This window comes from Babesia bigemina, scaffold Bbigscaff_77707, assembly GCF_000981445.1.
Source record: "Babesia bigemina genome assembly Bbig001, scaffold Bbigscaff_77707".
NCBI lineage: Eukaryota > Apicomplexa > Aconoidasida > Piroplasmida > Babesiidae > Babesia > Babesia bigemina.
Window position 1 is genome coordinate 419 of NW_012237377.1, and position 17,481 is coordinate 17,899.

The 17,481-nt window shown below is 48.1% G+C and overlaps 4 protein-coding genes across 4 annotated transcripts; all 4 read right to left on the bottom strand.

Annotated features, from left to right (window-relative positions):
- Positions 1-545: 545 nt before the first annotated feature.
- On the bottom strand, positions 546-4,226 carry BBBOND_0006520 (hypothetical protein, conserved; the record flags this gene model as incomplete). Its single annotated transcript, XM_012915477.1, has 1 exon — positions 546-4,226. One exon carries the CDS (start codon positions 4,224-4,226, stop codon positions 546-548), a length of 3,681 nt encoding a protein of 1,226 aa, XP_012770931.1.
- Positions 4,227-4,439: 213 nt separating this feature from the next.
- On the bottom strand, positions 4,440-6,581 carry BBBOND_0006530 (hypothetical protein, conserved; the record flags this gene model as incomplete). Its single annotated transcript, XM_012915478.1, has 1 exon — positions 4,440-6,581. One exon carries the CDS (start codon positions 6,579-6,581, stop codon positions 4,440-4,442), a length of 2,142 nt encoding a protein of 713 aa, XP_012770932.1.
- A 2,808-nt stretch (positions 6,582-9,389) lies between these two features.
- On the bottom strand, positions 9,390-10,272 carry BBBOND_0006540 (hypothetical protein, conserved; the record flags this gene model as incomplete). The annotated part of the gene is made up of 5 exons (XM_012915479.1): positions 9,390-9,857; positions 9,916-9,972; positions 10,024-10,048; positions 10,159-10,199; positions 10,234-10,272. The coding sequence occupies 5 exons, from the start codon at positions 10,270-10,272 to the stop codon at positions 9,390-9,392; spliced, it is 630 nt and encodes a 209-aa protein (XP_012770933.1).
- Positions 10,273-11,140: 868 nt separating this feature from the next.
- BBBOND_0006550 (hypothetical protein, conserved) lies at positions 11,141-16,426 on the bottom strand (the record flags this gene model as incomplete). Its single annotated transcript, XM_012915480.1, has 2 exons — positions 11,141-16,234; positions 16,343-16,426. 2 exons carry the CDS (start codon positions 16,424-16,426, stop codon positions 11,141-11,143), a joined length of 5,178 nt encoding a protein of 1,725 aa, XP_012770934.1.
- Between the last annotated feature and the right edge of the window lie 1,055 nt (positions 16,427-17,481).

Below are 17,481 nucleotides of genomic sequence, written 5' to 3' on the forward strand. Positions count from 1 at the left end.
TCATCGCTGCCGTGACCATGTCATCGCTGCCGTGTCCATGTCATCGCTGCCGTGACCATGTCATCGCTGCCGTGTCCATGTCATCGCTGCTGTAACCATGTCATCGCTGCTGTGACCATGTCATCGCTGCCGTAACCATGTCATCGCTGCCGTGACCATGTCATCGCTGCTGTAACCATGTCATCGCTGCTGTGACCATGTCTTTGCTGCCGTAACCATGTCATCGCTGCCGTAACATTAACTTGGTCAGGTGCTTGGTCATCACGTTGGTCAGCACATTGGTCAGCACTTTGGTCATGGCATTGGTCAACACGTTGGTCAGACATTGGTCACCACTTTGGTCAGCACCTTGGTCAGCACTCTGGTCATGGCATTGGTCAGCACCTTGGTCAGCACATTGGTCATCACGTTGGTCACCACTTTAGTTAACTATTACACAATCACATACAACGATTAATGAGTGATTCAAAACATTAGACAACAATTAGTTGTATAGGTGAGTAGGTGATGCTAGGTGAGTGTAGATAGTGAACACGTGAGTACGATTATGGTTGCAGATAAAACACTTTGCCCAGTTTGTTAACACGTGCTGCGGCGAGTAGTGATTGAGCGGCTATACGATGACTCGAGGGACTATGTAGATGCGATTTGATGTGGAGCAGGTCGAGGCGGATGACCATGATGTGGAGGAGGTACAGGACAGAGAGGAGCCAGAGAGCGAGGACAAGGTAGGAGAAGGGTTCGCGGATTCTCCACAGTAACATGTCGCATTGCTTAAATAGGTCAGTGAAATAGTCGGAGTTAACAACATTGTACAGGTGACTTCGCATGTTGAAGCAGTTTCTTTTTAACGATATCAAATTCTGCGCATCCCTGAATGTGAAACCGTATTGGTATAACGTTGGCGATACGCCGTTGCAATGCACAACGGAAGTACATTGGCAACCCGTTCCTTTCTCCGCCGGATTAAGCATACCATGACTCTCTCCCTTGCATATATCGGTATGCAAGCAGTTCCTGCATCCCCAGTCTTCACATCTTATAGCCTTAAACGCGTCGAGGAGACTTGCAAGATATTTATGGAATGTCCACGGCAAGTAAACTGCCCATGACAGGTACGAGTTAGATTGCTTGTTGACAAGGTAATGATAAGTGTCGCAGCTTAGGGGGGATAGGTACGGGACGCAGTGCTCCTGAGTGATGCAGGAATTGGTCAGTGAAATGCACGACAGATTAAGTTTATTGTTGGTACGATTCGGGCTGCGATGCTCGGTTGGTGTATTGCCATAGGCTTTACACATCGGTGTTGTCAACTCATCCGTATTTTCATACAGCTTGATGGAGCTAGCGTTAATAGAATTTGCGATGGTGTCTGCCAATGTTTTAATGCCGTCAACCTTACTCTGCTTTGAAGCACTAAGTCCCTTGGCAAGTGACACTGCAAACTGGAAGTGCTCCGGCAAGTTAGTTGGAGGCCTGGGTGCGAGGGTGAATAGACACGCAATAATACCGTTGCCTAATATCTCTTTAATAATGCGGCATAATTGTTCACCCGTTTTAATTGACCCAGAAAAGCCTCTGAATCCAAGGGGCGTTAAGCATGGCATTCCAGGCTTATTACCGGGGCACGTTTTGCATTCGGATTTACAACCGACATTCGTGAGCTGATGAGGCAAGTGACCCGGCAAACAGTCATTTAAGTAACTCATCAACGGAGAGGTTGGCTGGCAATTTGGTTGACTGTTTGGTTGACTGTTTGGTCGGCACTTTGGTTGACACTTTGCCTGGCACGTTACTTCCTCCGTTGATCTGTCGTTACAATGCGATTTGGTCGTAGGCACATTTTTACCGTACTGGCAGTCCGCCCAACCGAACTCCATGGCCGAATAACTACACTTGGATTCGAGGAATCGGAACACGGAGAGCAATCTACGAAGCATGTCGACTAACATTGGCAAGCAGTCGTCCGCCGTCTTAGGGTAATGCAGCTTGAGGGAATTGTTTGCGTATTCGCAGGCGTACCTGGTGTGCTCATCACCTGTGCCGGCGATTCTAGCCAACACGTCGTATGATTTGGAGCAAATTAGTTCAATCACAGCATAGATATCTTTATATGTGAACTTATGTGGATGCGCATCCAGGTAGTACGCGTTTTCATCATCGAACTCAATTTCAATTCCCGAGTCACCGCTATCTATGGCTTGCTTCTTAGGTTTATCAAGCAGCTTGGTGATGCCGCCAGGTAACGCTGAATATACGGTACTATGAGGGAGCCCTGAGAACCAGCAGAGTATTTCGTATATACTGCACGGATGCCTTTTGGAGAATAACGTTGATAGATGACATACTTCGTTATACTCGTCGAGGTGACTGTAGAGGCATGCTATGAAATCCATGATATTAAAGTTCCATTCTTTCTCCCGTGATCTACACTGCGGAACGTGTTCTAGATTCGACATTTGTATGATCTTACCGAGAATTCCATCGATATGTTTGCCAGTGAACGTATGTCTGCACTGCAGCTCCCCGTCCTGATGCGACTTCTGACTGGTAGGAACAATGTAACCGCACTGCTTGAGGAACTCACCAAGAGGGTTTTCTTTATCAATTTCATCTTTAAGATGTATAGCTTTCTTGCTCCAACTACCCTCGCACCTCCTCTTCAACTCCCCGAGGTCCTCCACCCACATCGGCAGGCAGCTCATAAACACCTTGGCGCAGCGCGTAGCGTCGGCGGCTGTCTCCTGTTTGCCGCCCTTTACCTCCTCCCAAGTAATTCCCTTACTACCACAATACCTATTAACATACGCCTTTTCCATCTCCTTTACCAGCCCTTGCATCCCTGCCTTCAGCGCATCCAGGAGTTGCGGGTGGTGCGGGTTCGCGAAGGTAGCGGGGTCGAACGAGGACAGGGTGGAGGTCAGGTCGTGGAGGAGGGAGCGGAAACCGGAGTCAAAGGTGAAGGTGCGTTTGTTGTCGTGGAGGTGGGACAGGAGGGCGTGGGTGCGGGCTTGGAGGCCGGCGACCAGTTGGGAGGAGGGGGTGGGGGTGAGTTGGGAGGTGATGTAGGTAAAGAGGGGATGTAAGTAATGTCTAATTTTATCTGCTGTCCATTTTGACTCTTGTACGCCCGTAAGTTCCGTAAGTGTTTTGTGATTTTGATTCATGTACCAGAGCAGGCACTTGATACCGCTGGCTCTGTCCTCGTCGATGATGTGATCGATGGCGGAAATTTGAGTGGAGACGAGGGATCTGAGGGCTTCTAAGTCCGATTTGTGTTGGATGGCATACATTTTTCTCACATGGGTAGTGACGACGGTAAAGGCAGATTCGGCTTTAGTGAGGAGGGTTGTTTTGAGTTCTGAGACAGCTTTAACAAGCGACGTTTTGGCAGTTTTTGAAGTTTCTCGTAAAGCTTTTATGGCATCTTGTAGAGCGCCGTCAGCAAGTTCTACAGCTTCACTAATGGCTCTTACTTTTGTTTTAATCTTACTTCTCAAGACCTCCATCTTCTGTAAAGCATTCTGCCTAGCATTGTCGACTTTTTTTGGAAGTGATTCTAAATCGTTGATTATGCTATTCATATATCGTGCATTGGTGTTTGACGTGACTTGTGAAACTCTTTTCTGTAGCGCTTCAAGGTTACTATATATATCGGTCAGTTTATCCACTTCGTCAGGGTATATACCATTATCGTCACCAACCATGGCTCCGAGTTTTGCCAAATGGTAACTAAGACTATTGTTTTTTCCCCCATCGCTCTTCTCGACCAAATCCTTAACGGCGCCGGTAAATTCGCTGAGTCGAGTGTACACCGCTAGAAGGGCATCGGAGAGTACAGTTGCAGTAATAAATTCGGTACCATTGTTATTCAACGCTCCTGTTACTTTTGTTTCAATATCCCTAATTTTCCGGGGCAGTGTGCCTCCCAGCTTATCGAGTGGACCCGAAAGGCTGGATTGAGTAATTTGGCGTTCATAATTTAGAAAAACTCCAGCCTTTAAACTGACGCTGTTGGTTGTATGATCGTCGCCAATGGCGGCATTAAGTTTTCCGTATACATCACTTTCAAAGGCTGACTTTCCTAGCTTACCGCTGAGACCATCGTAGGCGCCTTTAAAAGCATTCATGAGGCCATCTCTACCATTTATCTGTATATCATTTTTGCCAGTACCTGGAATATGTTTTTCAACTTCCGCAGCGACATCCTTGTCGGCGTTATACATTGAAAGATCAACCGAGGTGCCATCTGCGGATACAAGAGTGGCGGAACCAGAGACAATTCCAGTATGGCGGTCACTTTGAGCTTCAACAAGATTATTGAGAAGAGTCTCCGCTGTTTTGTAAGCGTCGTCCACATTCACAATTTTTGATTGCTTTAGTTGGTCCTGGAGATCGGTAAACGCTTTCAACTCCGTGGCGGCTTGATTGGCTGTGTATTACAGCGCTATTACAATGTAACGGACGGCAGCCTGAAGATAGTTTTTCAGAGTTCGTGTTTTGTTAGCCTTTTTCACTGCTTTATCTTCGATTGCATCCACTATGCCATCGACAAACGCATCGCTACTAGCGGTGACATTCATAATTGTTATTTGATCATTAAGCTTCCTCGCAAACCCACTTATGCAAGCGTGTATTTTTTGAACGCATTTCGAGATGTCATCATCGTCAGAAACTGAAGTGAAAGTGAAAGCTCCTGAGATCCCCTTCAGCTTGTTCTTGATCTGCACTGCGATGTCATTGATTCTTCCCGATTCTATGGCACAATTATTCTCGTTCACATATTGCGGCTCGAAATACTCCCTTCCCTTGTTCTTTTGAACGTACTGCTCAATATATTTTCTCACCACGTTATTATTTTTTAAAATGTTTTCTAACCATATTATCACCGTATTCTCAAACCCTGTTGTCTGCTTGAACTGCTTTGCATACGTCGAAGTGACGTGTTTCACATATCCGTGCAAACCGTTGCCATTTCCATCATTGCCCTTAATAGCGCTAACTTGCGTCTGAATTGTTTTGAGAAGATTCTTAACATGGTTTTGCAAACTACTGACAAGCTTCATTTCTAAGCCATGTAAATCCCCTTTCACATTATTTTCTAGACCATCCCAATACTGTGTCTTCAAAAGATTGACATGACTCCAAATTTCATCTCTTATTCTCCCTTTCACAATTCGTAAATCTTTCTTAAGCTCCTCGTCCATTGTCTTAACAGCCTGTAATGCCACATTAATACTACTTGTAAGTGCTTTCTTAGCCTCCGCTATGGACGTCATAAATCTATCAGCCTTTTCTTTTAGATTATCAGCTGCGAATTGAACTTTTTGATATTCCGCACTTGAGAGCCTATCTTTGTCTAGTTTCATGATAATGTCACCAATCTTTGTTTTCACTGCATAAACGACATCTTGCGCCTTTTTTTTCCATTCATTCAACTTGCGATTCTCCGTTACCATGTCCACACGAATGTGCGTCGTATCCATCATCATTGCGCTGAATTTCTGCTTCAGGTTAGAATCGGATGTTTCAGTGCTCGTAATATCACTCATTTGGTCGTTCACATCTGCAAAGAGTTTTTCGATTTCATTTCTGTAATCGTTGCTAAATTCGTCATGTAAAAACGCATCAGCTTCTTTCAATTTTTCGTGGATACCTTGAAACTGATCTTTTTTCTTATCTTCCAAAGCGGAGACGCTTCGACGAATTTTATATAATTCCTTATGCACATCATCTCCGACTTTTTCACACACCTGATCGACGTGTTTCTTAACGTCATTCCTTTGCCACTCCAACTCTGCGTCCACCCTCTGCACCTGTGTCAACAAATCCGGATTTTTTGCAGATTTATTTAACATTTCTACCGATTTCTTAACAATCTTTATCTCATTCATTACGTTGGTTTTTAACGATTTATCAAGCTCACTAATTTTATCTTCTTCAATTTGGCTGACGTCAAAGTCAATGTTACCGATAACCTCCGACCAAGTCGACAGCTGATCAGTGAGGGAAGAGTTTTCATTAATTTTATTTTTGTAATTACCGTTCATATTATTAATTAACCAAGTTAATTCATCTGTTACTTTTTTGGTTTTATCATTTATCTCCCTCTCATACCCCTCCAACCACTCCTTCACCGCGCCGACAGCATCCGCAAGCCCTTCACGCCCGGAGCCAATTTTACTATCTACAAGTTTGAGAACACTTTTAAGCTTTTTAGTGTCTCCACTGATGTAATTATCATAAGTTGTCACCTCATTTTCGTTTTTCACCGCATCAAGCACACCACTCAAAAACGCCATCACCCCGTCACACAGCCTGTCCAGGTCGGAGTACACAATCCCAGTGCCATCGTAGCCTTTGGAAGCAGAGTTGAAGCCGAGGAAAGTCTCGAGGCCAGTGCAAAGGTTAGTAAGGATGTTAGTAGGGTTGTTATTTGAGGTATTTTTGAGGTTCAAAATTTCATCGAATTTCTTGCCAGGCTCCCTAGGCGGCACACGGTCAGGGCAGTGGCAAGAGGTAGAAGAGAGGAAGTGAAGGGTGACAAGGCACAAGTTATTAGGATGGTTTATAGAGGTCATAGCGGTATTAAGGCGAGGTAATTCAAGGGATGTGGAGTGGGTTAAGGGAGCGATGTAGAGTGGGTTAGGGAGCGATGTAGAGTGGGTTAAAGAGCGATGTAGAGTGGATAAAGGGGCGATGTAGAGTGGATAAAGGAGCGATGTAGAGTGGATAAAGGGGCGATGTAGAGTGGGTTAAGGAGCGATGTAGAGTGGGTTAAGGAGCGATGTAGAGTGGGTTAAGGGGCGATGTAGAGTGGGTAAAGGGGCGATGTAGAGTGGGTTAGGGAGCGATGTAGAGTGGATTAAGGGGCGATGTAGAGTGGGTTAAGGGGCGATGTAGAGTGGGTTAAGGGGCGATGTAGAGTGGGTAGAGGAGCGATGTAGAGTGGGTTAAGGGGCGATGTAGAGTGGATAAGGGAGCGATGTAGAGTGGATAAAGGGGCGATGTAGAGTGGATAAAGGAGCGATGTAGAGTGGATAAAGGGGCGATGTAGAGTGGGTTAAGGAGCGATGTGGAGTGGATAAGGGGCGATGTAGAGTGGATTAAGGGGCGATGTAGAGTGGATAAAGGGGCGATGTAGAGTGGGTTAAGGAGCGATGTAGAGTGGGTTAAGGAGCGATGTAGAGTGGGTAAAGGAGCGATGTGGAGTGGGTAATAATCACCACTTAGGTCACCACTGTCATCGCTGCCGTAACCATGTCATCGCTGCCGTGTCCATGTCGTCGCTGCCGTGTTGATGTCATCGCTGCCGTGACCATGTCATCGCTGCCGTGACCATGTCATCGCTGTCGTAACCATGTCATCGCTGCCGTGACCATGTCATCGCTGTCGTAACCATGTCATCGCTGCCGTAACTATGTCATCGCTGCCGTAACCAAGACATCGCTGCCGTAACCAAGACATCGCTGCCGTGACCATGTCATCGCTGTCGTAACCATGTCATCGCTGCCGTGACCATGTCATCGCTGTCGTAACCATGTCATCGCTGCCGTAACCAAGACATCGCTGCCGTAACCAAGACATCGCTGCCGTGACCATGACATCGCTGCCGTGACCATGTCATCGCTGCCGTAACCAAGACATCGCTGCCGTGACCATGACATCGCTGCCGTGACCATGTCATCGCTGCCGTAACCATGTCATCGCTGCCGTGTCCATGTCATCGCTGCCGTGACCAAGACATCGCTGCCGTCACCACTGTCATCGCTGCCGTAACCATGTCATCGCTGCCGTGTCCATGTCGTCGCTGCCGTGTTGATGTCATCGCTGCCGTGACCATGTCATCGCTGTCGTAACCATGTCATCGCTGCCGTGACCATGTCATCGCTGTCGTAACCATGTCATCGCTGCCGTAACTATGTCATCGCTGCCGTAACCAAGACATCGCTGCCGTAACCAAGACATCGCTGCCGTGACCATGACATCGCTGCCTCAACCATGTCATCGCTGCCTCAACCATGTCATCGCTGCCTCAACCATGTCATCGCTGCCGTGACCGTGTCATCGCTGCCGTGACCATGTCATCGCTGTCGTAACCATGTCATCGCTGCCGTAACTATGTCATCGCTGCCGTAACCAAGACATCGCTGCCGTAACCAAGACATCGCTGCCGTGACCATGACATCGCTGCCTCAACCATGTCATCGCTGCCTCAACCATGTCATCGCTGCCTCAACCATGTCATCGCTGCCGTGACCGTGTCATCGCTGCCGTGACCGTGTCATCGCTGCCGTGACCATGTCATCGCTGCTGTAGCCATGTCATCGCTGCCGTGACCATGACATCGCTGCCGTGACCATGTCATCGCTGCCGTGTCCATGTCGTCGCTGCCGTGTTGATGTCATCGCTGCCGTGACCATGTCATCGCTGTCGTAACCATGTCATCGCTGCCGTGACCATGTCATCGCTGTCGTAACCATGTCATCGCTGCCGTAACTATGTCATCGCTGCCGTAACCAAGACATCGCTGCCGTAACCAAGACATCGCTGCCGTAACCATGTCATCGCTGCCGTGACCGTGTCATCGCTGCCGTGACCATGTCATCGCTGCCGTAACCATGTCATCGCTGCCGTAACCATGTCATCGCTGCCGTGACCGTGTCATCGCTGCCGTGACCATGTCATCGCTGCTGTAGCCATGTCATCGCTGCCGTGACCATGACATCGCTGCCGTGACCATGTCATCGCTGCTGTAGCCATGTCATCGCTGCCGTGACCATGACATCGCTGCCGTGTCCATGTCACCGCTGCCGTGTCCATGTCATCGCTGCCGTAACCATGCCATCGCTGCCGTAACCATGTCATCGCTGCCGTTGCCATGTCATCGCTGCCGTGACCAAGACATCGCTGCCGTAACCATGTCATCGCTGCCGTAATTATGTCATCGCTGCCGTGACCATATCATCGCTGCCGTGTCCATGTCATCGCTGCCGTGACCAAGACATCGCTGCCGTGACCATGTCATCGCTGCCGTGACCATGTCATCGCTGCCGTAACCATGTCATCGCTGTCGTAGCCATGTCATCGCTGCTGTGTCCATGTCATCGCTGCTGTGTCCATGTCATCGCTGCTGTGTCCATGTCATTGCTGCCGTGTCCATGTCATCGCTGCAGTAACCATCAACTTGGTCAGGTGCTTGGTCAGCACTTTGGTCACCACTCTGGTCATGGCATTGGTCAGCACTTTGGTCAGCCACTAGGTCACTCACTGCTCATGTGATTGGTCAGCAATGTAATCATTACTCTGTCTAGCACATTAGGTGTAGTTGCCAGTCAGGTGATCTGTGGGATTTGGATTACGATGTTTGCGCTAACACATTGCTGAGATCAGCTGTAGAACGCGATGCAGAAGGGTATCTTGCGTACGAGGAAATCGCGGATGTTGCGGCCCACCGGAAAGCGGAAGATGCACAGGTCGAGCAGGATGATGGCGACGATGAGGGCAACGATGACGGCGGCGATGGCTTTGGGGTCAGGGCGGAAAGGTGGAGCTTTGTTTTCTAGCTTGAGAGCTTCGGGAGGAGATTGATGCTCTTGTTTGGCGGCTTGTTGCTGAGCTTCGGAGGAATCAGGGAGAGAATGTTGACTGGTGGAATGAAGGGAGGCGGCGGCAAGGCGTTTACTTTCCTCTTCACGTTTATGTAAACAACATTTACACTCACATTGACATGTATTCCCGTTGCCTCTACATTGGTCGTTACATGGCGTAGGTTCGCACTTGTAAGACCTCAGGTTACCAGTGCGCTTATTGCGATCATACCAACATCCATTGCAATTGCCAGAAGATTTAGTACACTCAACACAACACCAATAACAACAGATACAATTGAGAAACCTACAACTCGTAACACACGTACACTTCCGCCAATCCAACCCTGACATCTTCCCTCTCCCTCCCACTCCCCTCAAGCTGCAAACATATCAATTACCTAAGCAAACACTCACCAACTGCAACACGTACCACTGCCGCTCCCAGTCCCCTCAACCTGCAAACATATCAATCACCTAGCAAAGCACTCACCAACTGCAACACGTACACTGCCGCGCCCAGTCGCATCAACCTGCAGACATATCAATCACTAACCAACGCACTCACCAACTGCAACACGTACCACTGCCGCTCCCAGTCCCCTTAACCTGCAAACTTATCAATCACTTAAGCAGCACTCACCAACTTCAACACTACCACTGCCGCTCCCAGTCCCCTCATCAACACGCACCCTCACCCCTGTGTCCCCCCAGCCCAGGCCACCGACACCCACGCTGCCCAGGATACCACAGATGCCCTGACGCGACGCATGTGATCGGCACCAACTGTCACTCTAAATTATTCACTATTCGCAACGCCATTAAAATTGCAGCGAACCCCGTGCGCTCAACTCCCACAGTGCAGCAGCACCGTGCTACGAGCCGCCGTATCGGCGCCATGCTGGCGGAGCGTGTCGGCTACGTGCCTAAATGTGATATCAACATTCGCTACATCGCCGCCTATAAACGCTACTTAACCAGACCAACGCGGATTACGCCACCCTGCCAGTGACTCGCAACAGACGGCTTAGATCACCCGCCGCGGTCTTCACGACCGCCTATGTTAGCGACCAATCACCCAGCCTCACGTGACACTGACTCAATGGGCAACGCGGACGCCTCTCACAGTCAACGCACAGCTCAACGCAACAACTAATCAACGTGCTACAACACCCACCAAATTACGGTTCATCCGCCAGCTTAGCACGTTGCCTGGTTGCTAGGTTAACACTTTGCCTGTGTGCTAGCTTAGCACTTCGCCTGGGTGCTAGCTTAGCACTTTGCCTGCTTGCTAGGTTAGCACCTTGCCTGGTTGCTATCTTAGCACTTTGCCTGTGTGCTAGCTTAGCACGTTGCCTGTGTGCTAGCTTATCACTTTGCCTGGGTGCTAGCTTAGCACGTTGCATTGTCGTTTACTCATAACCCAATTTAGGTGCTATTTAGTTTACAGGTTGCCGCTAGAGTAATTCGAGACATTAGACTACGTTTGTCGGTTAGGTGAGTAGGTGAGTAGTTACGTGAGTTGCTGTGAATTACAATCGTGAATACAATTACGGCTGTAGATACGATATCTTGGCAAGCCTTCCGACTTGCGCTGCCGCCAACAATGATTGCGCCGTTATCCTGTGCGACGACGGTGTTCGCAGGTGTGAGCGTATGTGGAGCACATCCAGTCTGCCAACCATTACGCAAATGAGGTAGAAGAGGGACAGTGACCAGAGCGCGACGTTCATCCACAAGAAAGGTGCGCGGATGGTGAACATGAATTTATCAATGGCTTTGAAAAACTGCACAAGATGTGAGTCCTTCTCAAATGCCTCCGCAAATACATAGCAGAAATCTCTGCACGTGCGTTTCTTCTCAATGCCTGCGCTTCCGTTCAGCCTCTCTGGATCGCCGAGAACGAAGCCGTACTTCGCCAATGTCGGCAGCGTAGCATTGCACTGTACAATGGATTTGCAATTGCGATCGTGATATCGTGGCGGATCTTTTTTGGATGTAGTAGGACACCCCTTGATGCACGATTTACCATGGCAATTCGATCCCCTGGCACCGCATTTGGAATTGCACTCATCATACAATTTCTTAAGCAGATCGTAGAACGATGCCGTCAGGTAAACGATCCACGACAAATACTTATCGGCGTGTTTTGACGAGAACGTCTCGTAGATGGCGTGAGTGATGGGCCGCAAATAAGGACCGCATACTACGGCGTCCCTTGATAAGCATACGAGACTGCCCAGGCTACCATCGGAGTGGCCCTTCTTCAATGCTGAGTGACTAGGGGTAAATAAGTGGTAGACGTTCAACTCACCATAACTACGTCCGAAATTGGCTGCTTTAACTTTCTCCTCAAATGCCTCTTTCTTGTGTTTGTTACCGTGCATACCCCAGCGATCGGTGAGGTGATAGTAGAAGCTGAACATGTCCGTTAGTGTTTTCGGAGCACTGGGTAGCAGGCAGTTGAGGTAACCGCACAGTCTAGTGAGAGGGGAGTTAGGACGGCCACAAAAATCGTAAAGCACCTCGCATATATTGCGGCCCATCATCGTATGCGACGCGGTGGCACCGATGTCAGCGAAGCCCATCGGAGTTCGGCACGGCATACCAGGTGTACTACCACACGTGCCACATGACAGACTGGATCCCCTAGCCGTAACCGAATGCGGCAGGTGGCCTTTCAAACCGTCCTCCAAGAACGATTGCAGTGGCGACTTGACGCCGCAGTTGGGATATTGGCCACCCGTTTGGTTGCCACTTTGGTCATGCCGTTGGTCGCAGTCTTGCTTAGGGCACTGCTTCGTGTTGCACTGCCAGCCCGACCCACCGATGTACCTGCCGTAGTGGCAGTCCCTCCAGCCGCTGAGCTGAGTTGTAAGTTGACACTGCTGCAGCAGGAAGTACAGCTGGTGGTAGAGGCGCTTGAGCAGGTCGAACAACGTACACAGTAACTGAATCATGCTGGTTGGGTAATCTAACTTGAGCGAGTTGTCGGAGAATTCACACGCGTAGATTCCGTCCTTGTGACCGTGGCCTAGTATAGCAGTGAGGACGGCGTGGGAGTGGGCAGACACATTGTAGAGCTGCTTTTCGACGTCAGTGTATTTGACAGGTGACGGGTGCGCTTCGAAGGGCTGCAGCGTTTTAGTACCCGGCCTTTGCTTGTCCTCCTTCATGAACTCAGATTCAACGTGCTTCTTGAACCTCTCGTACACGGGGTTGAACTGCAGGCCGCAGCACCAGACGAGAATTTCGTAAACGGAGCAAGGAGCCCGGGGTTTCTCAATACGAGTAAGGTGGCATACGGTGAAGTAATCGTGTAGACTTGAATATAGCTTTTGAACGACGCCATCATCCGTGGCGACCTCTACGGTCAGGTCAGCAGAACCATCGGTACGGAGAAGTGAGGCATCCGCGGGCTCACCTGCGACGAACAACTTATGTTCAGCGTTTGTGAGATGTTTGAGAATGCTGCTACCGTTGAAGTCTTGTCTGTGATTCAGCTCGCCATATGGAATGGTCGGCTGAGCACCAATGTCGTAACCCTGATCATGGAAGAATGTTTTGTGCAAACTATGATTGGGGTTCGTGGAATCGTACATTTTGTAGCTTTCCCAGCCTTCAGCATCAAGTCCAGATTTGAGGTGATCAAGTGCAGTGTATACAATGGGAATCATGCTTAGACACACCATTGCGCCACGTTTTCCGTCAAGTGTTAATTCGACATCTTTCTGTTTCGCACTTTCGGATGATGCCTTATCCTTCAGTGTGTCGACGGTAGTTGTCGTTTTAGATTTTTCGGAATCAGGCAGCTCTATCACCCAGTGCTTGATGGGCTTCGCTCCTTCGTACATGTTTATGTAGGTCTTGTCAAGCTCGCCAACCAGACCCATAAAACCTAATCTTAGAGCGTCTAGAATTAATGCGGAAGACTCACAGAGCTTGTCGGATGTCAAGCCGCCAAGTGCCTTTCTAAGCCTGTTTAGGTAGTCCATGAACGTCCTATCATACCGCTGCGAATCTTCGATGGCAGTAAGCAGCATACGCAATGCGTCGTGTGACGGGTTGGCTTTACCAAAATTGTACGTAAGATCCGGCTGTTTAGCTAGATAATGGAAGAGACGCTTTAATGCTCCGTAAAGTTTCGTTGATGCTTGGCTAAGCGGCGATTTTTGTCCAGGGGAAGCTTTATCCGGAATCTTTTTCAAGGCCTGCAAACCTTTCTCGTGCTTGAGGAACTGAGTGTCCATTATGCTCATAAACCCCTTAAATCCGGACTCCGACTCTTTAGTGATCAACCCAGGCAGCGGTTGTAATTCCGTCTCAGCTTTTGTTGAAAAAGCCACGAGCAGACCTTGTAGAGATGTAACGTACTGCTTTCTGGCTTGTGTGATTAAAGTCCTCTTAGCGCTCTCCACTTGTGAATCGACGTCTCTTCCTAGTGCCTGGATGGTGGCGGTACCGGAGTGGTCTACAGTTCCAAGAAATTTTTTGGCAGCATCCAGGGCTACTGCGACCGGATGTTTCAAATCGTTGAAGGAGTGTTGAAGTTCCTGGAGTTCACCTTTATTGGGAGTTTTTCCAACCTTAAAATTTTTAAGGTTCTCTAATTTTTTGTTTGCGAAAAAAGCGGCATCAGATATTGTGCGTGTGAGCAACTTGAGAGTATCAGTAATTTTAGTGGACATCTCGGTAATAGCTTTGGTAGTTATCTCCACTGTGATGTCGTTAATTTGGGATTTCAAAGAGCCGCCATCTTCTTTCAGTATTGGGTCGAGATCGTTAACTCTCCCTGTCACAGCCGACAATGAATCAGTGATCTGTCGAGCTAAACTAGTATTGTGATTGTCATCTATGCTAATGTTTTGTTTAATCTGTTTGATCTTGTCTACAGTGCCCTTCACGTTGATGCCGAGATCGCATAGCGATACGGCAAATGTTTGCAGTTCGTCGTTAATTCGCTGTACAGTGGATTGTAAAGCTGTTAGAAGTGCACGAATCGCAGACTTAAGATGTGAATCGCTGTAGCTGATGTAACTCGGAGGCCTACCTTTGGTACAAAAAACACTCTCAATATCTCCGCATATCTCCTCCGCAAATTTCAATACCGCATTAGTTGGATCATTGAACTTATCTGCTATCGCTTGCGCAAACCTACCGCAAACCTCCTGGACATATTCCACTTTCTTCTTCAAGTTCTTGCTTTTTATTACAACGTCGCTTTCTGCACGGGCACTGCTTATTTGGTTGCTCAGCTTATTCTTAATCCTCGTTGCGATTCCTTGAATATTTTTATAATTCAATTCATCTTTTTCGGTAGTTACATATTCCGCATTAAACGGAAAGCCATTTTTTAATCTATCCTTATTTTCGCTTATATACCTCTTCATACAATATTTAACTGCAGCATTATTTTTTAAAGCATCACTCACCCACTGTTCCACCTTCTTTCCAAACTCATCCGCATTGAATCCACTAGCATACTCCTCAATACCGTTAACAATTTTATCTAGATGGCCATTTTTGATTGTATTTGTCACACCTGAACCCAGCGTTTGTAGTTCACTACTAAGGAAATGCCAATCCTTCACTAATCCCTGCTTACTTCCACCGACTTCTCCTTGAACGTTTAATTTCAACACTTTAAAATACTCTTCAACCTGCGTAACCAACCCTGTGAGTCCACCTTTTACTGTGCTCTCAATATACGTACTAAGCTCATCCCTACGTTTCCTTAATTCCGTCACCGCATCCTCAATAGGATATTTCAGACTAGTAAGGCTGTTGTCGGTCTGCTCAGTAATTTTTTTCAGATGTCCCTGCGTGACTTCAATTTCTTTATCAGCATTGTTGATCCATTCCTGTAATTCGTCAACGTGCTGCGGCAGCTCTTTGTTTATCTTCTCAAGCTGCTGGAATATCGTCTGCACCATCTGCCTCAAACCGCGGATCAACTCATTTACTTTATTACCAATTTCGCGATTAACGCACGTACCAACACCTACGAGCGTTGTTTTAATACACGCCTCCAAGCTCTGAAAGCGCTCCTTCTCCTTCGCTGCCAACTCACTCAACCTGGTTTTCTCATGCACAACGGTCCTACGTACATTATCTATTCTATCACGTAATTTATCACTAAGATCATTAATTGCGTTTCTAGTTGTTTCATCATTATTCTGCATATCTAAAGTTTTATTAAAGTCGGCGGCTCTCTTTTCATATTCTGCCAACCTCCTCTGGACCTCTTCCGCAGCTTGTTCATATTTCAAAGTCTCATCTGCTACACGATTATTTTGTACAATTTCACTTACCGTTTTTTTGAGTCTCTTCATCTCTCTGTCGAAATCTGTTATTTTGTTCTTGACATGGTTGCTGGAATTTCTGACACCATCATTATACCTCCCCACCCCTTCGACCACCTTTACAATCGCATCATTAAAACCTTTTTTACCGGCGTGTTTATTGGTGTTAAGACTCTCAATTGCATCATTCAAAGTATCTTTATGCTGCCCTAAATGCTCTTTGATGTTACTGAGAACACCACTCAAAAATCCCATCACTGCATCACACAGCCTGTCAAGGTCAGAGTACACAATACCACTGCCATCGTAGCCTTTGGAAGCAGAGTTGAAGCCGAGGAAAGTCTCGAGGCCGGAGCAGAAATTAGTAAGGATGTTAGTAGGGTTGTTATTTGAGGTATTTTTAAGGTTTTAAATTTTGTCAAATTTCTTGCCAAGCTCCCTAGGCGGCACATGGTCAGGGCAGTGGCAAGAGGTGGAGGAAGGAAAGTGAAGGGTGACAAGGCACAAGTTATTATTGTGGTCTAAAGAGGTCATAGCGGTATTATGGCGAGGTAATTCGAGGGATGTAGACTGGATAGAGGAGCGATGTAGAGTGGATAAAGGGGCGATGTAGAGTGGGTAAAGGGGCGATGTAGAGTGGGTTAAGGGGCGATGTGGAGTGGATTAGGGAGCGATGTGGAGTGGGTTAAAGAGCGATGTAGAGTGGGTAAAGGAGCGATGTAGAGTGGGTTAGGGAGCGATGAAGAGTGGGTTAAGTAGCGATGTAGAGTGGGTTAGGGAGCGATGTAGAGTGGGTTAGGGAGCGATGAAGAGTGGATAAGGGAGCGATGTAGAGTGGGTTAGGGAGCGATGTGGAGTGGATAAAGGGGCGATGTAGAGTGGATAAGGGGCGATGTGGAGTGGGTTAGGGAGCGATGTAGAGTGGGTAAAGGGGCGATGTAGAGTGGATAAAGGGGCGATGTAGAGTGGATAAAGGGGCGATGTAGAGTGGGTTAGGGAGCGATGTGGAGTGCGTTAAGGGGTGATGGAGAGTGGGTTAAGGGGCGATGTAGAGTGGGTTAAGGGGCGATGTAGAGTGGATAAAAGGGCGATGTAGAGTGAATAAAGGGGCGATGTAAGGTGGGTTAAGGGGCGATGTAGAGTGGTTTAAGGAGCGATGTAGAGTGGTTTAAGGAGCGATGTGGAGTGGGTAAAGGGGCGATGCAGAGTGGGTTAAGGAGCGATGTAGAGTGGATAAAGGGGCGATGTAGAGTGGGTTAGGGAGCGATGTAGAGTGGATAAAGGGGTGATGTAGAGTGGGTTAGGGAGCGATGTAGAGTAGGTAAAGGGGCGATGTAGAGTGGGTAAGGGAGCGATGTAGAGTGGATAAGGGGCGATGTGGAGTGGATAAAGGGGCGATGTGGAGTGGATAAAGGGGCGATGTAGAGTGGATAAAGGGGCGACTAAAGGAGGTTAAGGGGCGATGTAAGGTGGATAAAGGGGCGATGTAGAGTGGGTTAGGGAGCGATGTAGAGTGGGTAAAGGGGCGATGTAGAGTGGGTTAGGGAGCGATGAAGAGTGGGTAAGGGAGCGATGTAGAGTGGGTAAAG